Source organism: Schistosoma mansoni, chromosome 1, assembly GCF_000237925.1.
Source record: "Schistosoma mansoni strain Puerto Rico chromosome 1, complete genome".
NCBI classification, from domain to species: domain Eukaryota; kingdom Metazoa; phylum Platyhelminthes; class Trematoda; order Strigeidida; family Schistosomatidae; genus Schistosoma; species Schistosoma mansoni.
The window spans coordinates 40,907,860-40,934,813 of record NC_031495.1 but is presented as its reverse complement, the minus strand read 5'-3'; the positions used below and the strand labels follow the sequence as shown (position 1 = coordinate 40,934,813).

The window sequence follows — 26,954 nt, the reverse complement described above, 5'->3', positions numbered from 1 at the left end:
AATTGACTCATGATCTTAACTATAAAATTACTAAATTTCCACAAAAACCCCCTTATGATTATAATTATTAAGTAATATAACGACAAATGTTAGAAAATAAGCAACATGATGATAACAGTTTTAGTTCTGTTAAATAAAATATATAATAAGATCGAAATTTACTTAAACTCAGATAAAATGTAGCTTATAACTTAATAGTTCATTCTGTGGGATGAATTGTGTATGAATCAATCAGATTTCAGATTGAGAATCTTGAATTTTGGCGCGAAATTAATGCACCCCTAAGGTTAAAGAACATTTTTGCATTATAGGTAAAGTCAGTTCATGAATAAAACCCTAATCCTAATATTTAACCTTAACTTATAATTCTAGCTACTAGTCCTAATTCCACACACCAATTTATAGCCTTATTTTGACTCTAGTAAGCATTAGGAGTTTCTCAACATCACTTTACTATCACTTAAAGATCGTCCATAAATTATAGTCTCTCCTTTTACTCTTTCATATTAAGTGAGATATGGTATAAATTTGTGATTTCACACTATGCAACTAACTACTGTATAACAAATAAACGCTGAAAGTTGTGGAATTACACCTTAAATGTTTGCTACCCTATTTCATATTGCCAATTAAATTATTCTATAAGGCATGAATAATTCTATAATAAACACCACTATAAAAATAATATATCAATCTAATTTCTTGACATCACTTTACCTTTGATAATATCTGTGCTTATGATTCATGAGGCGGGTAGATCTTTAATGAATGAAAGTAAATAAAGGGAAAATCGCAAGATTTTGTCCTTAAAAAGTATTTAACAAACCAAGATTACTTATTAATTGTAATGAATATGATAATAAAAACTGAAAATTATTGTTAAGCCTATGATCCTTGGTTCATCACATAAAGACATAAAGTAAATGAGCAAAGTTAGAAATTTGTAAATATATTCAACATTATGGTGAATCACACTCTTCAAATATTAACGATAACGGGGAAAAATATTATTCTATGATTATACATTTAGCTATTCATTCCAAGTTATAGTATAATATTTATGCTACTGAAATATGAAGTAGAGTAGTTAATATTGATATATGAGTTTTTCTTTTCAATTTGTAAACTAGTGATAATACCTCGCAAAAGATTTTTATTTTAAATGGGACCTAACTAGTTGGTTTCTGGGACATTCTCTTTCTAAATCCATCTAGTTTTTAAAGAGTTGCAAGTACTATCCTTAATTATACGGAAATAAACAGTCATATCTGAAGATTTTAGGTTAAACTCGAAGTTCAAATGAATTCATATGTCCTTTATTTATCGTGAATAATGTTATATACTCATCATGTTGTGAATTTATATAATCACACACTTAGATGAAGTGGATATGCCAAGCTTTCATTAGTACCTGGGAATCGAGCTAGTCGCAAATGACATTTTGTTAGGTAGCTTAGTTAACTATATCCAAACTAAGAAAAAACCATGAAAATATCGTATTAGATATATATCAACAGAAGCCACTTTTGGATTGTAACAGTATACTAATACAAACAGTATCACAAACACAATTATTTAATTAAAATATTCTCTATTTTATTTGTTATCACGTATGAATACAAAAATCGTACACTAGAAATTTTAATTAAGATTTATTACCAAAACTTAGTTAATTGACAATAGTATATTACAATATATTGGAGAATATTCTTTTTCCATAAATATCAAACAGCACATATGTAACTGAGAATTTTATTGGAAATCAATAGATTTTGGTTCTCAAGGTCAAATGGTAGTAAACTAACTTCTGATTCGCTATTAACACATGTAATTTTGTGTACTTGTATGTTAAATTGTAAATCAACATTCACTTGAGCGATTCAAATAACAACTTAGTTTCTTTGTTCTTGAATAGAACAACAAAACGTGAGAAAAAAATAATTCACAAATGACATTCAATTTGGTATTTCACACACACACTACAAATTTAGATCATAAAATCAGTCATATAGTTTCATGTTTACATTCTAGTTTCATTTCGGTTTCCACCATTTGCTTAACACTATTTATATGTGTTCATTTTAGAGTCTTGGTTACTGTAAACTACTTTCATGTACATTTACAGTTACTCTCGTAATACTACGAAATGTAAAAAAAATTATTCAAAGCAAATGCTGTTCAACTACAATTAAAACTCACAAAATTCATAATATATATGTAATGAAACTTGAAATGGTTCGTTTTTAAATTAAATGAAAATTCTCACGGGGTATAATTTCATTCAGTTGATTGAGTCCAGGTCAAGGGTTATTCTAGTAGACCTTTATTACTGTACATGTCATACTACTGTGAGCGAAATGCAGTAATTTCTATTGTTATAAATGAGTAATAGAAAATCAATGCATGATTTGTCATTCACAGTCAATTGTCTTGGTAATTTAATATTATCAGAAGGGGTTTTGTGGAGATTTAGTATTTTCATAGTTGAAAGCGTGAGTCAATTGAAGCTAGACCACCATGGAAAACCTGGAAACACTGGACGGCCGTCTCGTCCTATTGCGGGACTCCTCAGCAGTGCGCACCCACGAACCCGCTCTCGCGAGATTCGAACCCAGGACCTACCAGTCTCGAGCCGAAGCCCTTAACCGATAGACCACTGAGCTGGCATCCAACGGTGTTGATGTCTAACTTCAACTGATCCATGAAGTTGAGCAACCATTCACCACTTGTCTTCAGTGAGTCCCTCTCTCACAACAGACGTGGTTTTGAACTCCACTGGTCACTGCTTCTCACTAGAGCTCCTGGATATACTTCTCGAAGTCACTAGTGAGCATATGATTATATTAATTGTCAGAAGGGGTTTCGTGGAGATTTAGTATTTTTCATAGTTGAAAGCGTGAGTCAATTTAATATTAGTTAATATTATCTTACAAATATGAATCGTAACTGAACTTTGTGAACTCAATATCTAAATGTTCCCACCTGGATATTTCTTAGGCAAAGTAGTGATAATTCATTAAAATTGATTGTGGCCTGAGTAACAGTAAATAACACTCAGAAAAGTTATCTTGAAATCTATCCTTTTGTTGGTGTCATTAGTCCACAGTAAGTGTCTTTAGTAAGAAACAAACAACACTAGCTGGACACAAGTAGATGGCCAAAACACTAATAAAGATTAATATAAATAAAATAACGTTTAATTTTCTAAACATTGATTATTACCATGTGTTAGTATATTCTGTTGTTTCAAACATAAAAATGATGTAGTTAGCTTGAAGGATAGCAAAAACTAGTTATTTGTTTCTGTTAAATGTAGCCGATGAATAATTATTCTGTTTACATGACAACTTTATGCGAAGCATTTAGGACTTTGCTAACAATAAATCGATAAGTCAATATTATTTGTCATTTTAAATAACTTGTTGATATAGATCTAACAAAAGTGATTTTGACAGAAGTTAGTCTATACTATACTTATTGTCACTTGTTTGTATATATTACGGTATTCTTTAGTATCAGTCGTTTTACGGTTTGAAAACTTAAGTTACAATTCAAATGAGAAATGTAAGCTTTCCAACTTAAAAAAAGACTGTGATCATGAAATACAAATTTATCTTGTGCAATTTAAGGGGAACTTCAACATTCGTTCTATTAATTTTATAGATCTGTTTATCTTCCAAAATCCAATGGCTTCTTATTTCTTTCAAGCTGTCGATTCCTCGAATGTTGTATATTTTAGTTTGCTTTGTCACGTAATTTTTAACTGAACATAATTCTATTAACACATTTGTCTATGAGCAACTAATATTATTACAAGCTACATAATTTTTATTTTTCTAAATTAGTAATTCCGAAATCATTAAAACCTATTAGATGTTATATACATAGTGATAATAAATGTGGATAAATATGAGTTTAAATATGAGTTTAAATAAACCATAACAGCGGAATTCAATCGCTGACGTAACATAAATACCCTTTCATCTGTACATTTTATCGATTTTCGATTCATATTCATGACCGTAATCCTGTGAAGTTAAAAAGTTTATCATCTGTTCAAAAGATCTAGCTTTTTATCGGACAAAGTGTAAAAGGTAACTCATATTGAGCTTAAATTTACTGGAAAAACGTGTAAACAGTTTTCAGAGGGTCGGATAGTGGCTAGCAGTAAAATCTATGGTAAACATTCAGTTTCATTTAGTGCTCCTCAGCTGAATGCACATGAATCCCAGTGCTGATGTTCACACTGAGATTCCAACCCAGTACCTATCGCTTCAAACGTCAATGCGATTGGGTAAAATGTTACCTTAATTAACAAAATGCATGCCTTCTAATTTTCCTTTATTTTTAAGAGATTACTACGCTCCAAGTTGTGTGAGCTCTAATATTAGCAAAACGTCTGATAGTCTAGTAAACATTTGAGTCCAAGTTAAAAGAACTGGAATGTATTACATTAAACATGTAATTAGTTCAATAATGGGCAAAACAAATACGATGTTTGTCAGGGAATCTCTTAGAAAGGTTTATTTCTAGAAGTATGTATAAATGGTTCAATATGTAAGTAAACACAAAAACAATGATCGAATATCTCTTCCTATAAATTGCAACTTTCATAATTATTACTGGGATTTAAGTGGTGAATTATAACAGTAATTTCGATGCCCCGTAAAATTTACTCATCTACCAAAATACTACATACAAAAACTAATAGATCAAGACAACATTCAAGCGAACTAAATATCAACAAGTGTTTTATACAAAGGCATTTTCCAAATAAATTATCCATATTAATCCCTTGTACCTAACTAGCTCGTTCTAGACCTGTCACATCACAATACAGACTGAGAAATTATCCTAATGGTCTGACTAGGTTTAATTATTTCCAGTATTCCTATTTGTTAAGGATTATAGTTTACTCTAGTATGAAAATAAAAATTCATTTAACAAATAAATCTTTCAACAGTTTTCACTGAAATTATCAATCATATTTTTTTGTTTATCCTAACAACCTTTAGTAAATAATGACCTAGTATTTGTAAAGATAAAATGTATCACAACGATTTTTCAACATTTTTAACTTTTAAAGGGCTTGCTAAAAAGAAAATGGTTACCATGGTGAATAGAATAAGTTTTTGGGATTTAATTAACTCAAGTAGAAATAATCATGGATAGACGAAAGGTAGTTTTGATTGAAATAGGAAGCATATGATCTTGAGTAAACTTTGTGTTAACTTTGAGGGCTACGATGAACTTTAAAACAATTAGTACATTGAAAATTTTGAAATATTCTGATGTATCTATATACAACACAAACTTTTTATGCTAATTATTGTAATAATCATTCATATTTGTGAACGCCAGTCATTTTCATGTCTAATATGATAATGTCTCATGTTAAGAGTATATAATAAATAATTCAAATAAACACAGTAATTCCAGACCGTCAGTTAACTCATAGCAACATTATTATAAGTCCATTACTAATGGTTGTTTGAATATTCCAGTTAATGTTTAGGATTGTAGGTGATCAGTCTTTTTTTGTCACATATGCATCCTTTGTGGATTACCATGAAATTAACATTAAGTTCCATCCATTATAAGTAGAGTCTGTTTCACAAGTTGTTGGCTATCGGGACTCGGTAGATAAGTGGTTAATGAAATTGCGTTTGAAGCGAACGGTACTGAATACGATTCCCGAAGGGAACATCAACTTTAAGGTGCAGGTATATCCAACTGAAAAGTCCCAAATAGAATGGAACGCGCGTCCTGGATTCTGCTACCAGACACCATCAATCCCTGGTTATTATAAGTTGTTGATAATTAAACAACCAGTAAATATTAGAAAAATACTGTTTAAACTAAACACCATTTTGTTAGTCATAAACGAAGTCGAAGTTGATATAAATGTGATGTATTGGTCCAAATTGGTACATTTACCATCAGCAAGATCAATGGTAATAAACAAGATACAGAGAATGAGTGAAATCGAGGAGTAAAAGGTACAAAATAATAGAAAACTCATAATTTATAGAAAGTCAAAGCCTGAAAGTATATGTCTCTCTGTAACCAATTTTGGGTCATATCATCTAAAGTCTCTTTTAAAATGACGATTATCACAAGAAACGAATAGGGCAAACAGTCATTAACTTATTACAATAAAAACATGTGTTGGTTTGTTTACCCTGATCTTTGCGACCTTTTTGTGGAAGCCTCCACATTATGAAGCCGTAGTCTGTTATTAGACATCAATGAAACAAGTTTAAACAACAGTCAACCGTGAGCACGATGACTTTCTGGATTAAGTTTGTTTTTAATAAATTTGACAACGCGTACAGCAGGTACCAATTATTTCAGGCTAAGTTGCTTGATACTTTCCATCAATATGAGGCTGTTAAAGGTGTATAACCCAGCATTTAAAACTGTAATTTTAAACAATTATGAATTTTTTGGTATATCCTAAACATTCTTCTTGTTAATTCTATGTATTAACATCTATCATACGCAAATATAACCTTAACAAAATGCAGCAACTTTGCATACACAGTGCGTTGCATTTAGATCACGTGCATCAATTAGAAGTCCCAAAGTAAGATGGAACAGATATCCTGTACTTCCCGCTTGTCTATCGTTTTCTACATCATGACTAAAGCCATCTTCAAACTATCGCTTGTGTTTAAACTGAATGCGTTTAATAATGATAAAAAGTAACGATATATATTTACAATACAGTAATAAGTTGAGTTTCTGACATCTGACACATTTCAATAGATGCTTAAACTTTGATTTAGCAAATCTATTCAGCTCTAAACTGACCCTGACCCTAAGTTTATTGAGAAGTGTAACCAAACTTATTACAATAGAGGGAAATAAACTGAAAGAACAAAACGATACAAAAAATCTTTCTCAACTTACGAATATTCCAATCAATATCATTTTTAAAAAATTCTAGAAAACAACGTACACATTTAGAAATGGTTTATTTAAAATAAAAGACAGAATCGCACACTAACATGTAAGTGTTATTATAGATTAGATCTAATGAAAACAATTCCATGTAGAAACGTTTTGATGACGATTTCATCCACTTAAGCTGTACAATCTTATTTTGTATTAATTAATTTACTAAAATTAGTAATCCATAGCAAAAGAGGTATCACGATATAAATTGTTTATAAGATTAAATCATAAAAACAAATATGTGTAGTACTGTTATAAACAATAGGATGCTGTTTATAACTCTAGGCTTCTTTGTTATAACGGTCTTTTCACTTCTAACACGTATGTGGGACGCTAATTTACCTTAGACGAATATCTACACTAGATTCCCACCCGGTGTCTATTCTACAGGACTTCAACACAACTCAGATCAAGAACACGAGGTTAGCCTGACTATAACGTCAATATATTTCACACCAAAATCCGACACAAAGAACAGTCAATCAATAAGTGTCCATCAACAAGGAACAGTCATACATAATAAGGATAGGGGAATATATATAACACATAACACCTGTCATCTTATCTAATGTCTGACTCATCAAGACAACCAATCATTGTCATTCTCGCCCACACATCAAGTACTTCAACGGTTAATAAATAATGCCATGATGAAGATAATTTATAGATGAATGATAATGATCCGCTTAACAAATATTAAGAACAGAATAATTAAATGTTTTAATGATAGCTAATTAATAATATTTAAATAATAATTATGAAGGAGCAAAAGAAACGATAGAGGAAGTTTAAAACCTAGGTAGGATGAAGGATTAGAAATATTGTTTTTGTTCATAAATGTTAGGTTTTAATTAGTAAATAGCTGAAGCCTCCGCTGTACATAAATTGTTTTGATTTTGATGCATTTTATATAAGCAAATTCTGTCTGGTACTAAAAATAACCTCAAAAGTATAAGAAAAAATTCACTTGGTATTGTTTGCTTGAATCTTCCCATTTTTGCTTACAATGTTTGTGAATTAAGGCTTTATTGGGGCAATACGCACAGTATGCGCATATGCCAGTAAGAGACTGACCAGTTGCAGTCCTAAACATCAATGCGAAGATTCAAACAAACAATACCAAGTGAATTTAAACTTCACCCCATTGCACAATCAAGTGGCTATCAGGACTCAGTAGTTGAGTGGATAACGCGATGGCGTTTGAAGTGAACGGTACTGGGTCCGAGTCCCAGAGTGAACATCATCTCTGAGATACAGATATATCCGGCTAACGAGTCCCAAATAGGACGAAACGCGCATCCTGGATTCCACTGCTAGCCACTATCCATCTTTGCTTATAAGAAAAAATTCCTCAAATAATTTTATAGAACTTAAAAATCAATAAATCAAATCTGGAATAACATCGGTAGTGATATTCAAATCTCGATTCGAAAATGATCAAATAATTTAAAAATAGCCTCTTCAATTATAATAAATGACAAATAGTTGAAGCGTTTTATTTTTTTTTTCTACTAAATCTGACTGTAGTTAATACAAGAAATGATCTAATTATTGAATCAACTGAGTTGATCCATTTAAAGTTATATATAGTCTTATTTAAGATTACATCACATGTTTATATTAAATTACCCGTTACAAATATAGATATCTCATTTTTCATATACACTTACACAAATAGATCACTTTCATAATCAGTTTCAGCCCAAATGATATGATACCATTATAATCAGAATTTTTATTTGTATGCACGAAATATTTAATCTAATTTGTTATGTCTACTATTTAAACTTGTGTTATTTATTCTCTCAAGATTATTTGTTTATTTATTTAAACACATAAACATTGATATAAGGAGGCATCAAATATATATGCACCATACTTCTTCATTCAATTTAATGTAACAGTTCTCTCAAGAATTGATACACCAAACTGTAGAAAGTTAGGAATATAATTTTTCACTACTTTTTGCTAGTTATTGTAATCATTCTTATAAATTGAAATAATTAATCATATGTTCAGTCTACTTGAAATTATCAAGTATAATACCGGTAATAAACAGGTTTATACTATCTAGTATGTCGCTAATTTATTGAATCGAACTATAAGACTACAATGTAGAAGGCTTGTTATAACACCATTAACTGCTTTGATAACCTTAATAACCAAAAGCACCGATTCCTCCAAAATATTCTTAGAGAAACACTTGGAAATAGATTTTTATGATGATGACCAGTCGTTTGAAGGTATTTAATTTCATTTAGTCATCAATTCACCTATACATGAAATAGAAACAAAAACTGCAAAAGAAACAGTTGTGTCGAAAAGGTGAGAATTTCCTAAAAGTTGGTTGTTTCTATGGCTATTACTTTAGAGCCACTCCGAAATGATGTCTATATGTCAAGCAAATTTTGTACTTATCTTCAGTATATGTTACCGTGATGATTATTATGTTGAAAATGTAACAAGTGAACTCATTAACAAGGTAAATTTGTTTAGGAGGTACATTGATTATTTACCAGTCATTCATAATGAGGATTTCGATGTGGTCCATGTATTATATTGACTTAATAACGTACAGAATGACATAGTACAAACTAGTGATGAAGAAAATTGCAAACAATTACCCTTTTAAGACATACGATAAAAATATCCTGTTTATAGGACACTCATCTGAATTGGTCAGTATCTAAACTTCTACATTTTGTGTCCTCTGGAATACAAGTGAGACTAGGGAAAGTACTTCCACAAGGGAATCTAATAAATCTTTATTGAAGATACTATTCAAGAAGATACGGAACTGCTAACTGAAACAGAGACATTAAACGGTTATCCGCCAAAGTTTATAAATCGATGTAAGTGTTAATTAACATCGAAACTCCCTCCAATCTCTTTCGAAAGAAAAGGTTTACATCACTTTACCACAAATATTAAAATCGAACAGCATATTTTAAAAAGATTAAAAACAGTTATTAAGAGAACTTATTGAGACACTAAAGTGATTATCTTCCAGAGCCTGTGATTCCTAATTTTATAGATTACATTACATCCTGCTGCATTTATCAATTTATGTGTTTGTGTGGACACACATACATATTCAGGAATAATCAAAAAATGCAATCAAGAGTAATGGAACATGTATTTAATTGGTTCCATAATCAATCAACGTTAAATGCTGTGATAGATGTATGAAGTAAAATATCCTCCTTTTCTACAAAGAAACGTAATTAAAACGGGCCATAGGATTGACCATAAAACAATTTCTACAATTTTATATAAAAATTTCCAAGACAATATTCTTCAGTTTAGGGAAACCTTTGTCATTAGGAAACTTAAATCTACTTTGTGTTCACAAAAATAATTTATTCTAACCTCCATTTTGTCCTAGTAACCCTCAATCTATTTATCGGTCAAATGAAGTTTGTTATCTAGTTCTTAACAAGTTATATCCTTATTCTCCTCGTCTACTTTCAGTCATATTTATTTCACCCTTCACTTGATTGATTTCCATTAAATTTCATATATCAGTCCTTTGACAAGTATAAATATGACTAGATGATCGAAACGGTTGGCATAAACAAATTGCATCTTTCAGATCAACTTCGTCTACTTATTAAACTATCAGAAAATCAATAAGAGGAAACAACATTTTTCTTCATAAAAGATAGGACGCAAAATTAACGTAATTAAAAGTTGTGTAAAGCATTCATATCTACGGTAAGTTCTTTGGTAAACCAGCCAAAGGAGTAAAGTCTTGACTGTCACTTGAATTCTTATCCTCGTATCGAGTGACGATATGTAACAAAACGTGTAGTAAGATGAGATTGTAGAATCATCAGATTCCAGAATGACCTATTATATATGTACAAAATACTAAATAATTAGCACTCTGAAATATTGATGAATATCATTGGTTATCAATGAGATATCACATACTTTCTTATTCATCACCCTGATTGAATATCACTGAATAAGAAGTGATACAATATTATCGAAGTTTATCTACCTTTTAAGGAAGTCCAGGATAAACGAAAATAAATTGATAAATGATGTTATAAATAGAAGATGAGTAAATTATGAAACTGAATAAATACCCTCTATAGGAATAAATATTACAAGAAATGATGATGTCACTTCATTAGTGGGTATTTCCAAATAGACTTGACGAATAATTCCCACTGAATAATTAAGTACCTTTAGTCTATACAAGTTTATAGTTTTACTTTCATCATTTGAATGTTATGAATGGTATATCCGTAGACAAATTGGATTTACATTCTTGACCAGTGTAATTATGTGTATGTATATAAACATATTTAACAATGAGAACAGAAAGTTAAAGAATTCATTTTTATTGTCAGCTTATCACAGAACAGTAGTAAATGTTACATAACTTTAATGAGTGTATGAGAATGCATTAAATGATGTTCATAAACAAATTGATTAATCTAGGGGTCTGTCGACAGTGTCGTCGTTTTTTCTCACACTTAATTGTTCATAATATAGATCTTTCTACTTCTTTCAATACATATAAAAATTCCTGAGACTTAAATTAAACATTATGTTACTATTATGATGTATTATTTCTAGGCTTATGTTATAACTGAGAAATATTTTAACATAATAAAAAATAAACCAGCTAAGTTAGTGGTCAACACATTTATCAATCTACTTGTAATTGGACAATTTGTTTAGTAGTTCAAACATTTACATTTCAACTCCAAAAGTTTCTGTTTCGATCGTTGCTTCCCATACTTCACTTGTGGAAGGTGGGTTCTCCCAGTGTTCCTCACACCTACTCAGAATAACTTCAATCTATATACACATGAACCTCTATGCGGTGACTGAATTGGAATCATGGATTAATTCAAATGTCTATCATCGCTACACTAATCCTACAATTTTATTTGTTAAACAAACAACTGATGAACAAAATTCTGTGTTTTGATAATAGTCCAAAGTGTAAATTTTTGTGAGGATCGTTAACATTTATTTCTTTGTTCAAAATACCTAGTTATCAGACACTAGGTGATGTATCATGATAAAACAGTTGGAGATGACTAAAATGTATGAAATAATCAAACAACTGAGTAAATTAGTATCAAAGTACATTATTGATCATATTAGATAATTTAAACAAGTTATCTGAGAATTGTTTCAAGTTGAAACATGAGTTTTCTTGATTTTGCAAATGTACCTCAAGATGAATCTCGGTTAATCTGAAGCATAAATTCATTGGATTTTCTCTATGGTCATCTAAAAGTCAACGTCACTATCCTTAATCTTTCTCATTATTACATTGTATTTGGCTACAGGTAAACTACTAAAAATAATCACTAAAAGGTAACTCAGGAAATGTTATTAAAAATCGATAAACCAATAGTATATGACAAATTATACAACAGGTGATATGAACAATGATCCAATGTAAATTCACTTGGTATTGTTTGTTTGAATCTTCCCATCAATGTTTAGGACTGCAATTGATCAGTCTCTTATTGGGATATGTGCATACTGTGCGTATGGACTCGATATAGCCTTAATTCATAAGCATTATTAGCAAAGATGGACATTGGGTAGCAGTGGAATCCAGGACGCGCATTTCGCCCCATTTGAGACTCATCAGCCGGATGTACCTGCATCTCAGAGATGATGTTCACTCTGGAAATCAGTAGCTGAGTGGATAACGCGATGGCGTTTGAAGCGAACGGTACTGGGTTTGAGTCCCAGAGTGGACATCATCTCTGAGATACAGATACATCCAGCTAACGAGTCCCAAATAAGACGAAACGCGCGTCCTACATTCCACTGCTAGCCACTATCCATCTTCGCTTATAATGATCCAATGTGTTTTTTAGCCTAGAAGTAAGTAGTATGTGTTTTTCATCTGGTTCAGACTTAAACAAACTATCAACCAGCTAACGTATCAAAATATCTCCTATGGACACGTGTTTGTCTACTGGTCAGCTTTTCCTTAATTGACCTTGACCGGAAAAATGACTCCACTTTATTTCTTGTTGCTTTGGCAAATATTTCACTTACGGAATTTATTTATCTTAATTTAACCAATCAATTTCATTTGTGATTAGTCAACTGGTTAATTAATGTGAAATTCGTTAATGGCTGACAATACCTATGATTGTCATCACTAGTTTTTCAGGTTTAAATAATTGGGAACATAAATGTCATTCGTTTCTCATTAGTCTTTCCTACTTATTTACTCATTTATCTAACGCACGAGGATTATTACGATTCATAGAGTTCGAGTACACATATATGAATTTGAGAATGAATAGAAAAAACAATGTCATGGATGTGTTTATAATGATAAATAATGTTTTATATGCAGAAAGTAAATAAAAAGGTCTTGTTGTATAAGTAATTAAAATGGATGAATTATTCATCGATTATGTGAATAATTAGATGAATAAAATTGTTTAGATCAAAATTGAAGCTAATAACAAGAAAATGAAACACCAGATTAATATCTACACTCCTGATATGACCAGCCAGGTCAGAGAAAACATGTCATAGTTGTGGAAACAATGCGAGGAAGCAAAGCTGAAATAATGATTGTTGTATGCATAAATTTTGAAAATAACAACAGATAAACGTCGAAGTTTTAATTGGTATACTGTATGCAATGGTGAATGTTTAATCTTTGTTGATTTAATCTGCTCGACAACCACAAAACGAGATAACATGAAGGTTTTGATGGAATCAAATTCTTTCTATTTTAACTACTCTGGATAATGATCAATAATGAGCAGTAGTTGTTTTGGAACTCGGTTTTATCTAAACAAATGTAGCCACAAGAGTAGTCAACACTATAAATACACATAAAAGTGATATTTCAGAGAAGCTTATGTTCAAACTCCATTGATGGTTTACAAAGCATTCTTAAGATGGCACTAAATATTGAAGCAAATATCGCTCGGTTGATGTTATTTTCATACTATATTACTAGGACGTTGTACTGACCACTCATACAGTTTTAACATAATAAACAATTGGCCGAATTTGCAACCATACGGTGAATTGAGCTGACAGACTGAACCAAGCCCATGTGTGAACTGATGAAAAATGGAGCACTTATGTGACCGTTGTATGAATCAATGTAATTATCTTCGTTACATTGTTTATTACTTACTTACGCCTGTTATTCCTAGTGGAGCATAAGATACCAAAAAGAATCCTCCAATGAACTCTATTCTGAGCTATCCGTTCCACTCGCTTCCGATTCCCAGTTCCATGTGTTCTCTGGTTCTCCTCTCTTCATTTTATTCTTCAGGATTACAAGTTAATGCATGGTTTGTGAGATGATTTCCTCAAAGTGTGTCCTATCCACTTCCAGCGTCTTCATCTAATTTCCTCATCATCTTGAAGGTGGTTTGTTCTCCGTCACCGTAGGTTGTTTCTGATGATGTCTGGCCAACAGATCTGTAGTAGCTTGCATAAATAATTATTTATAAGTATCTGCATCACTTTGCTGATGGTTCTAGTAATTTTCTGAGTTTCAGTACAGTACATCATAAGTGTTTTGATGTTAGTGTTAAAAGCTGTAACTTCAGTGTTAGCAGATAGTTGTTTAGAGTTCCAGGTGTTCGTTAGTTGAAGGGATGTTGCGTTTGCTTTGTCAATTCAAGTACATATATTTATGTGTTCTTGTTAGTATGTATGTCTATCCACTTCTTACCTTATTAGCTTTCTTTTTGAATAATATATACCCTTATCTAAAGACTGGTACTCACAGTTAAAGTAATGTTGACCACTAAGCATTATTTATTTATTTACATCACAGTTTGTCTGTTTATATGAACGCGCTAATTATAATCTCCCGCCTACATTTTATGTTTGGCCTTTAGATATCGCTGTTAACCGATGCGTTATCTACTAAATTAAATGGGAGATAGATATCATTTTTCTCAGTTGGAGTCAGACTTAATTCAGGATCCAAGTTTAATATTTATATCTCATTTAAGACCAAGCGCAATATTACAGCTTCTAGCTTATTCATTGACGACTGATGAATTCCTGTAATCTTGATGGAACTGATACAGCCGGGCTGATTCCCAAGTCAGAGATGTTATCACCGTTCCACTGAGTCGCAAATGACCTACTGTAGGACTAAAATATTCGTACAACTAATCGATCAATTATGTCTGACCATGAGGCTTATCACACTATTCTGAGTCACTCAGTTTTAAACCCATATTATAGACTGATAGATACAATTCGACCGGCACTAAAAAAGACTTAATATATACTAAATTAGTCAATACTCAGTGATCAGTCATTTGCAAAGATTCCTAAAGTTACTTTCATAATAACAACATACACAATTATTTTTTTTGTAGTCTCAATCATAAAAGGTATTTACTGACTAGGAATTTTCTTCTAATTAACAATGTCATAATCATTTGCTAATTCATATATCAATCTGTATTTGAACAAGATAAATCATAAAATTGCTTTTATTTTGTTTCATTAATTCTCTTGTAACAAGCTAGTAACATGAGAAATTATCGAAAGTATATCTTCTTAAATACTAAATTTTTTTAAACATGAATTATTGTAGTCATTTAAATTGAATAAAGTATGATTAATTCAACATTTACTAACTTTAAGTGTTGAAAATTTAAAAAAAGTTATCAATATCAATTGTGGATATTATAGTAATTTTAATAGTTGAGATCATGAGTCAATTGAAGCTAGACCACCATGGAAAACCTGTAAGCACTGGACGGCCGTTTCGTCCTATTTGTGGGTCTCCTCAGCAGTGCGCATCCACGATCCCTCCTCGCGAGGTTCGAACCCAGGACCTATCAGTCTCCCCTCTGATAATAATCATATGCTCATTAGTGACTGACTTCAAGAGGTATTTCCTGGAGTTCCATTGAGAAGTAGTGACCAGTGGAGTGACTCATGATCACAACTATAGAAAAAAGTTATTCTATATCACTAGTTCTTATCATAAAATTTTCAAAATATATTTAATAGATCATTCAAGAAAAAATTTTGTTTTTTCATTCCACTAAATTGGATATTTTAATTCAGTTATGTCTGTTTGTAAATAAATGATATATTATTTTAAGAAGTTAATATTAACAACTGTTTTCAGTGTTCAATGTACGAAATAAATGTTAATTTTATCAAATAATTTACTTTTATTTGAACAGCATACATAAAGACCTATTATTGCCTTTTTACAAGATGAAGAAACCCAGTAATAATAATAATAATAATAATAATCCATGAACACTATAATTATCTTTACCCTTGTTTGTTAAACAATCATCAAACTATATCCGCATTAAAATTCCCTTAAAAACGTAAGGATTGCGGGGGGGGGGGGAAAGTCAACACCCTAGGAAGTATTTTCAAGTAAATAGTCTTTACACACAATTCATATCTTATTTACATAGCTAATGATTCTATTCATAGACTATTCGACTCTAAGATGAGTGATAAAAAGCAATACAATTCCAAATAAAATTTCGTCAATATTTATCGGTTATGTGCATAGCTCATTTTCTGTTAAGTTAGAGGTAATGTAGAGTGTGTTAAATTTGAAATTAACCGTATTACGGACTGAGGTAATCTGGAGAGTAACTGAAAATTAGAGATGTATTGAAACCCGTTTTATTTTAACACAAGACTCCTTGACAGTACCCACTTACAAACACATCTGTGATTGAAACCAAGACCCTCAGGTTTTTAAGAAAAAATTAATGCAGCAGACTACCTATTGAGAATTTGGTAGCTCTAATGCCGATGTCAGTCAGTAATTAAGACCATTTTGACGTAGAACTACTTCCTAAAACAATCTTACTCGCCATAAAATCTGAAAGTTCTAGGTTCAATCTTCTATAGAGGTCTATGTGAACGATTCTGAGAAGCTTCGTATTACAACAAGGTAAATGTTCAATGCTCTATGGTTCATATTTAATTCGTTTGGATTGATTGACGTACGATAATAAGCTAGTGAACATTTAAACACGGTTAGAAAATCAATTCAATCTAAAATGATTTGAAACATCATATTAATGATAATCTTGATCCGTTACACAAGTCATTGACTATCTGGACTTGGAAGCTCAGCAGATAATATTTTAAGTATTTGGAGCGTAAGTTACTGGGTTCGAATCCAGGTGTGAACGTCAACAGGAATTGAGGCACATCCAGTTGATGGTTCACAAACTGTATGAAACGCGAGTTCTAGATTTTTTGCTACCCACACTCCATACATTCTAGAAATACAAAAAAATGGAAAGTAAAGGGGTAAAGATAAAGATAGGAAAGAGAGAATATACCATATAGTTTAAAATTAATCGATTAGTGTGCATAACGGCAACAAAGTATACCCATATGCACGTAAGTTGATTAAATGGTTGATTGACGAACAGACTAGTCATGAACAGACATAATATTTAAAAGTTGTGGTTGAATAATTTATTCTGAACGTTTTTGAATTATCAGAAGGGGGTTTTGTGGAGATTTTAGTACTTTTATATAGTTGAGATCATGAGTCAATTGAGGCTAGACCACCGTGGTTTTTGAATTATGCTGCTATTTCTACAGTTACTTAATATAAAGTACATAATCAACTGGTTTTTAAACATTTTGCTTAGAAAACTGTCCAGGTCAATTCCAAAGTAATAGATAATCTTTTTGACAGTTAAGATCAAAAATATGGTACTGATAAGTTGTTAGTTTCTAACTAACAGTCTGGGATTTAAAATTTAGAATTGATTGATAAATTCATCATCGATGAACGTGGAGGATCGAATGCAGACGTAAAGGCGAGGATTGACATAGCAAGGGCTGCATTCCTACAATTCAAAAACATATGCAATTCAAAACAACTGTCAACTAATATCAATCTCAGAATCTTCAATACGAACGTCAAGACAGTTCCACTATACGGAGATAAAACTACGAGAACTACCACAACCATCATCAAAGTAGAACAAATATTTCTAAACAATTGTCTACTCAAGATACTCAATGTCCGTTGACCGGATACCATCAGTAAAATTCTACTGTGGAAGGGAATAAACCAGCTTCCAGATCAAGAGAAAATTAGGAAAACACGTTGGAAGTGGATAGGACAAACAATGAGGAAATCATCAGAATGCATCACGAAGCAAGCGCTTACTTAGAATTCTGAAGGGAAACGGGAAAGAGGAAGGTCGAAGAACACGCTGAGTCAGGAGTTGGAAGCAGAAATGAAAAGGATGAATGGCAACTGGAAAGGATTGCCCAGGTTGGGTTGGATGGAGAGTTTTGGTGGTTGGCCTATAATACTCCACGAGGAGTAACAGGCGTAAGTAAGGTTATTTCAGAGGTCGTTCATTCGAATTCTATGTTGACTTAGACTTCTTTTCAATATCACTTATCATCACTATTATTATTATTATTATCATCCAAATCACGTAACTAGTAAGTAAGGTGAACGTCTCAACAAAATAAACAACTTAAATAATTACACTTTTGTTTTTCCGAATTTTCATTTTCAGGTATTTTACCTTTATGGTGTTAACATTTTTATCTGGATAATTATTTCTAGCTATTTGTTTACACGTTTTGGTGTAGCTCAGATAAATAAGTAAGAACAAATAGCTTAATTATGTAGTTTAGTGGGTAAAATAATGACAATTCATCAAATTCATTTGGAATTAGCGCTATTGAATGGTGTTAATGTAAACAGGAAATTATAACAAACTATTTTTTCACGGGAAGTATGATATATTAAAATATCTATTTAGTAGAACCTGACCTTATTAACTTGGCCTTATTAACTTTAATCTGAACTTTGTGATTTCAATGTTTAAGATAAAACATCTTAACTCAAAATCTAAACAGTTACGGCTGTATATTCAAGAGTATTTGGGGAGCCAAGTATTTCTGTTAGAGCATAGTCAATCACTATTAATCAAACAGTGTTCAATGAGTTGGTTTAGGAAATTTAATCTTTTTTGAATGATACACAGTTATAATACATGATAAAATAGGTATTAATAATATATTATTCATTTTCATCTGTTTCCAAATCAGTATGTGAGAAATGGAAATAGGACAGTACAAAAACAGTAAATGTAGACAGAGACAGGCATTTTTCCAACCAATATATATAGCTGCATAGATAACATCTTTTTAAGAAAAATACCACAAGCAATGGATGAAGGATTGCGCTAGATCATGGATTGATTAAAGTTAGACGTCAACAGTGTAGAACACCGGCTTAGTGGTCTAGAGGTTAGGCATTCGTGAGCAAGACAGAAGGTCGCAGGTTCGAGTCCTGCGTGCGATATCGTGAATTCGCACTTCTGTGGAGTACACTTTAGGAAGAATAAGGTGAACCAGCGCTCCCATGCTTTCAGTTGTGGTCTAGCTCAGACCGATTCATGATTTCAACTGTTAAAATACGATAATCTCCATAAATCCTCACATTAAAAACAATAATTCGTTTTATCTAAAGACGTCTTTTTTGGATGAGAGTAAACAAAACAAAGAGATACTACGTAACATGTTGTTCTTGCTATTACAAAGTGGATATGAAACTGACTTCATGAACAGAGATGGATTGTGGGAGCAGTGGAATCCAGGACTCTCGTTTCATCCAATTCGGGGCTCGTCAGTGGGCAATATTGAGTCAATACTCACAGGATGCACATGTGCCAGTAAGAAACTTATCAATTCAAGTCCGAAATATCAATGGAAAGATTCAAACAGCTAATACAAACTAAATGAGATTGACTTGGTTTTTATAAAATTGAAGATATAGATTGTGAGTCTATAAATAGTAAACTCATTGAATAGAAATTTACTGTAAATACTGTTGGCGAAATGATGACTGAATTAAAGCAGTAATTGAACTTTCGATTATTATGGCAAGTTTCTCAATTAACCTTTACAAATTATCCTATCTTAAACGGTCCCACTTAGAGGATATGTCAATTAAGTAGCCTCGATAACAAAAGAGACTTTTATTAGTCCTTGATGTTATTTAAAAAGAGGTATAAGTTTCAGTTCCTTAGAAAAAAAACTTCGCTAAATTTTTGAAATGATAATCTCTTTTATCGAAAAACAATGTGGACTGGAAAATATCTAAATTTCGACAGATTTGTCATCTACAACAAAAGCGAGGCTCGAAAAAGTACCTCTTAAACAGGACTTATAGAGTAAGTACTACAGTTATATTTGAAGAAGACTCGAACTGATGACTGATACATCGATATCAAATGGTTACCCGATAAAGTTTACAAATCGACTCAAACTCGGTTAACTCCAGACCCTCTTTTTAATTCTTCCGCGAAAAAGGGGTTTCTATCTCTTTACCATGTAAAGAGGAAGGGATCAGTATGGTTTCAAGCTAAAGACTAAAAGTAGTCATCGTGAAAAGTGATTTTGATTGAAAAGACTAAGCCCATGACTTCATATAGGTCTAGATATTTCACAAACCATTGTATCACATCCTTTCGCACTTATCAGTTCATGTTCGTGTGAAGACACGTACATAAGGAGGAGTAGTGGACCGATCCAATCAAGGGTTGTGAAACATGTACCTAGATGGCTTCAGAACCAGCTAGTGTCAAATACTCCAACAGACACAGGAAATAGAGTAACATAGTTTACATCAATATCACTTTTAAAAAGTTGTGTAGAAATTGCGAAGATGAATTCTTAAGTGTTGGGGTGATCCAGAAAACTTCTCGCAAAAGACAGGAAAGGCTCAGGAAACATTAAGAAGCATTTTTATCCAATCAGCGTTCACTAGAAGTTTTGCCAGTAACATCACGAAAGTGAAAAGTCATATGTAGAGTTTCTGATTGGCTGATTACTATCCTACTACTATGTTTGCTAGTATTCCAGAGTTTTCAGGAAAACCCAAAGACTTCTAAAATACTATAAAAAACCCTATGTTTTCTGTACATAAATAAACCTTTGGAGTAAAGTGCTTCCCGCATGTTTTGCGCCTTTTTTCTTGTGCTCTGGTTGCTGTGCTCTGTGTCGCTTGGGGGTTACGAGAATAGCTTAGGAACCGAGTATAGCGTTCAATTAGCAAGACTTATCATTAAGTTTATCAAAATCTTGGCTATTCACAAATCCAAATCCTCTTTATGTGTACAGAAATAATTAACCGTGACCTTGATTTGCCCTGATAATCTTAAAGCCATTTTATGGCCTAGGGTAGTGTGAAAATTCTCTATTCCTTCCATGTTATTATTGATTTTTTCTCACCTTTGCTTACAATTATCATTTTATGTTCATATGAACTTTTATTTAATTGACCTTTATTAATTTTCATATAAAACACCTTGACAAATATGTGCGATCAGATTGTTCGAAATGTGTAATGCAAATAGGTCACTTTTTTAAGATCACCTCTGTCTTCTCATTGTCCTATCAAAGTTTAAAATTATAAAAGTCTTATTGTTAGATGTTGTGCATTTAAGTTCAAATATCGACCAGATAAGTGTAAATAGGTTTAGTGAACTTCATAATTCTCATTGAAAACAAATAATCTATTGTTTTAATGATGTTATTAGGTTAAAAATTGAATATTAATTGACCTGGTGCAATCATAAAAACGAAGACAAGTTAGATTTTGCATCCACTGACTCTCAGTTGTATAATTCATCATCTAGTATCTCTTCTGGTGTTAGGCAGTTATATGTGGTCGACAGGAGACCCTAAATCCTAATATCGTGATAGATGACACTCCGATTTCGAGGAAACTGAACCTGAGCTGTCCGGCCTCATAATCAAGGACATTACCACTGAGCTATGTGGGTAGCGACTGACCTCCTGTAAAGCTGAGATTTATGGTCCAGGATTTCCACCAGAATACCAACTACCCTACCTCACCAAAACATAATTCAGGTGATGTGAGAACATTTACTCTAGTATATACCACGCAAATGGCCAATACTGTGGTTTGAAAAAACTCAACTAGAGTCACTACTTGGTGGTTAATTAGTGTGAATGTCTCTTCTGTTATTGAGAATAGGAATTCATAATACTACAGTACAAAACATAAACTATAGTTCAAATAACCAGTTAGTTATTTGTTTGAATAAAAGGAAAATTAGTGGAAATAAAAGTATTCTTATCACACGAAATGAGAATGTATAGCTTATATTTGAGTTTGACATTTCATTCTCAATTCGTTAAAGTTTTAGTAATCTCATGTTACATGTGGAAAGAATAGTCGAATTATCATATTTTTAGACAGACTGAATAAATAATAAATCAAATTGTTCGATATGAGAAGCATAAAATTAAACTTCATCTATAGATTGTGTTACTTCACTGATATTTTTTTAAAAGCGCTAAAATGAGTTAAAATGAATTTGCTTTTGTACTCTATCATAATGAATATATTTCATGCAACTGAAAAAAGCATAACAAGAAGACATACCAAAGATGGATAGTGGCTAGCAGTGGAATCCAGGACGCACGTTTCGTCCTATTTGAGGCTTGTCAGCTGGATGTACCTGCATCTTTGCTTATAATGCTTGTGAATTAAGGCAATATCGAGTCAATACATACAGAACGCACATATCCCAAAAAGAGACTGACCAGTCGCAGTCCTAAGCATCAATGGGAAGATTCAAACAAACAATACTAAGTGAATTCAAGAAGACATAACAGTTATAAAAATGTAATTTAAGTTTCAATGTGAATTCTTCGCATTTTTGATAACTTACCATTTTGGTATGTCACATGTGAATAACCTGATCGATAGGATTTTGATTATCATTACAGGTCTAGACAAATACAATATCATATCTAATAATTAGTAATTAATTAGGCTAAATATCTCAATCCTGAAGGAGGTCAGTTTCTGTTTAATTAGCTCAATGATAACACCTATGACTGAGTTACAAAGTGGTCCGGGTTAGGGTCTCACTATTAGTGTCAGTCTTTTCAAGATTAGAGACTTACCTTGCTAACGACTGTTGACTAGCATTGAACTTAGGCTCAGAGTCTCCTGTCAACTATTTCCAACCACTTACCATTAGGATAGACATTAGATCTTTCCATGTTGATTAGATCCAGAAGACACAACATTTAACCTCGTTTTGTTTGTTTGATTTCACTAAACCACTTATTATAGCCAGAATAGTTCAGTGGTAACGTCTCTGGCGGTGAAGCTGAATGACGCAGGATCAAATTTACCAGGGTACATCAGACCCCTCAAGATATTAAGTACACCTTACTGACGAGTTCCAAATAGCACAAGTATAGGTCAATGGTTTCTTGTTGGCTGTCTCTAACCACCTTATATTGTTTTTAACTATCTACTTCTACTCTAAACCCGAGATCAATATCAGCACCATACACGCAGAAACTTATGTTTTACATTAATGAAAGGTGATAACATATTTTAAGTAAATTTATATACGTATGATATATGAAGAAAGATCATAAATATTATGAACTGTCTTTAAGTTTGATGGTTTCAGTCAAATGAACATGTTAAATAACTCTTTGGCACGTGAACGTTCACTTAGTAATGTAGAGTTCCTTTTTTTAATACACTTTTGTGATCTCGTTTTGTTAATTTTACAATCAACGACTGTCTCTAGGTAAATAAATTTCGTTTTATACATTTTGATTTGCCGAACTGTCAAAAATGAACAGACGATAATAAAAAAAATACTGAAAAAAGACTAAAATATTCTCTAAATTCTGATAAATAGTACAACTTCAGCAAAAATTTCTAAATAAATACACTGTTTAGCCTGAGTATTAGTGTAGAAATATATCGTTTATACTGAAAGCTAGAAAGTTTTAACCACAAAAGTAATCTTTCATACAATGAGGTATCAAATCAAACTCATAGTAATGGAGTATTGGATAAAATTAACAATTCGAAACTATTCATCCCAATTTCAGTGCCTTTTACCAATAAAGCGGATATGATTTCCTGACAAGACGTCGGTTGCTATGGCTTTTTTTCAAATAAGCTCAGAAACCAGATAATTACTTGTTAAACGGGTATAAAAGTTGTAAATACTGAATAATTTTATACTTACCAAACAAGTTTTCTTAATCTTCTAAAACAAGATATTTACAAAAAAGCAAGTAAACTTTGTTCTGATTTTGTTGTTCTAACGGATTATTAAAAAGTCATGATTAAATACATTGAAAATCTTTTTTTTCAGAGATGCCTGAGACCTGTAATTTCAATTGTTGGTACTAATTTTTTTCTCCCTGGTATCATCTGGCTAATAAACACTGATTTTTAAGATAAAATTTCTCTGATAAGTGGTCAGAATGTGGTAACAGTGGAATAAGAATTAATCCTCTCTGGATCAACTTGAATTGAGATTAAGATGACTATGATACTGAGTAACTTTTCTAAACTGCAATTTAGTCGAAAAAGTAAAAAATGACTTCTCATAAAATTCACCATAACTTAATATATGAATTTCTTATTATGGTTCAATAACTAATTCATATAAATACAAGTAGAATCTGTAGTAATATATGATATGCATCTAGAAAAATCTAAAAAAAGAGTCCATTCAAGTGCATGTTCATGTTTACACCTTTGGGCCACACTTGCTGTGTGATACGTAGAGATATAATGTGGACACTAAAACTGAATTTAGTGAGTGGAAGTTTAAAAATTGTAACTTAAATTCCTAAACTAAATAGTTATTAGCATCACGGGGTGTTATGTGGTTCATAGGGTTTATATAGATTTAAATCATTAAATTACCTTAGTTAGACCAGTGATGGTTAGCCATACTGAGTGTGAGACAGTTTATCCACCTCATGCAATTGCAAATAGTCGAACAATATAGCGAATTGATTGAAGATATACATGACCACTTTTTGATGTCAGTTCAGTAGTCGAGGTTTCTTGCGCTCGCCTAAGAGGTTGAGGGTCCTGCGTCCGATCACCGAACGCGCACCTCCGAGGAGTCCCATATTAGGACGAAACGATCATCTATGGCTTGTAGGTTTTCAATAATGATTTAACTAAGATCAGTTTGTTATCCAAAATCTATAAATAGTTAATGCTGAATTTCACTTTCAACAGCTGATTTGGTTATCTTCGGGGCATATTTAAGAATTTTTTGACGAAGTTTATTATTATTTAAAATGATCTACTCTTTATTACAGATTTTGATAAGTTAAACAAACGAGTTGACATTTTAAAAAAATACTAAGTTCTAAGACTGAAAATTAATTGTTCAGTGAAGTAATGGTGACAATGTACTTGGTTCCAATCTACTGAAGTTAACATAATATCAAAGTCAATACCATTTACCTGATATCGATTTTAATCCGTTTCAATTACACCTACCTACTGATTTTGCCAAGTGATATGTTTTTCGACAAATAACGTTAAACAATATATATTGCCAAATACTAAAAATGTACACGTTTAAGCATGTATAAACAGAAGGAAGGTCTCTCACAATTATGACTATATCTACTATCTTTTTTTACAAATTAATTATTAAAATGAAAAGTTTGTAAATAATCTAAGAAGCTAGATTCCTTTATTACTATTCTTCTTTGAATTAATGAACATTTATATTAGTGGAACAAGATTTTTCTTTAGTCCAACCTCAGTAAATATATATCTTTTTGATAGGTTACTTCTGTAACACTGTGAAATAAACTATGTAAATTTATTACCATTAACAAATATAACGATGCCTTAAGATGTTTTTCTCATCGAAATAGTAAGATCAATACACATTTAAGTGATTTTATTTATAGTAAACACTCCAAAATGTTGGATTGATCAATAATGTTCGAAATTAATTAGTATATATATACATATATAGTGTACATCTGAAGAATCCATGAAAAAGCAAATATTGTCGATTTAATATTGATGTTGCATTTAACTAATGCTTATTAAGTTACTTGATATGAACCATGTATTAATTAAAACTTTCTTGTCCTTAAAAATTGACCATTCAGTTCTCTATCTTCTAAGTAGTGGTTAGTAGTAAAATCCAGAATGAATATGTCAACAGCATGTTAATGTTGATTGACTCACTAATCTTCGCTTCCAATATACAATGATAAAGTGTCTAATGTACTAATCACTACGATATGTTAATTATTTTACTCTTTTCTAGATATTCAGGATTAAATTAATGGTACATTATCTGAAATACAATAAATATGTTAATGTAAGAACTGTCGAGATATATATTTATTCATCCTTGTAAGCTAGTGCGGATCGGTGAGATTCGATTCCGAATATGTGCCAAGGGAAAATACAAACACTTACGATTTCGACATCTTATATCAAGGCGGATAAGTGATTCACTATAGATTTTAGTATCAGATGTATTTAGTGGATTAAAATTAAAGAAAAGGAGGTGTAGTAATGGTAGAAAATGAAAGCAAGCTTAATATAAGTTGTATGGATTAGTTGATAAAGCGTTAGATCCGTAATTTATGAGAACTTTCATTTAAATCCGTACGAATGGTTTGATATTATTTTGGAGCCGAGTTAATGTAAGGCATTAAGGAGGAAAATTATATTCGTAAAAATTCTCAGACATCGAACTTAAAAATTCCAAGGTCTCTCTTGACTAACTGGTTCAAGCTTTTTTTCAAGGAATTACGGTCACACACCAAAATTGACAGTTACAACTGAAGACAATGGAATATAATCAGCAATTCTATCATTACACTAAATCACTGTATTTTATGTGGCATATCGACTGAGTGCCATAACATTCTCTTACTCATCTGATTTTGTTCTTTTGAGTTGATGAATCAGGCAACCGGAATAAAAAAACAATACTTCTCCAAAAATAATGGTGACTGTATGAGTCAGCATAAGAGAAATACGTATGTATATATAAAATAGGTAACACACGAAATGGATATAGACTATCACTGGACAAAGGTAGTGTGTTAAGTCTTCACATCTAAATGTCATCTTAGTCTATCGATCACATTTTTATCGATAGGTAATGCTGATTTATGTAATTAAATTTGGAGAATAAAAA

At 31.7% G+C, this 26,954-nt stretch overlaps 2 protein-coding genes across 2 annotated transcripts in view; both read left to right on the top strand.

The window, feature by feature from the left end:
• The window catches only part of Smp_008190 (hypothetical protein), a gene marked incomplete at both ends in the record, with an annotated part of 24,141 nt that extends 13,149 nt beyond the window's left edge, over nucleotides 1–10,992 (top strand). The window contains one exon of the mRNA XM_018794437.1: nucleotides 10,969–10,992. Within this exon, the coding sequence (XP_018648850.1) occupies nucleotides 10,969–10,992 (24 nt within the window). The remainder of the gene's footprint in view (nucleotides 1–10,968) is intronic.
• A 13,507-nt stretch (nucleotides 10,993–24,499) lies between these two features.
• Nucleotides 24,500–26,954, top strand: part of Smp_126600 (hypothetical protein) — a gene marked incomplete at its 5' end in the record, with an annotated part of 81,788 nt that continues 79,333 nt past the window's right edge. Inside the window, one exon of the mRNA XM_018794436.1 lies at nucleotides 24,500–24,577. Coding sequence (XP_018648849.1) covers nucleotides 24,500–24,577 — 78 coding nt within the window. The remainder of the gene's footprint in view (nucleotides 24,578–26,954) is intronic.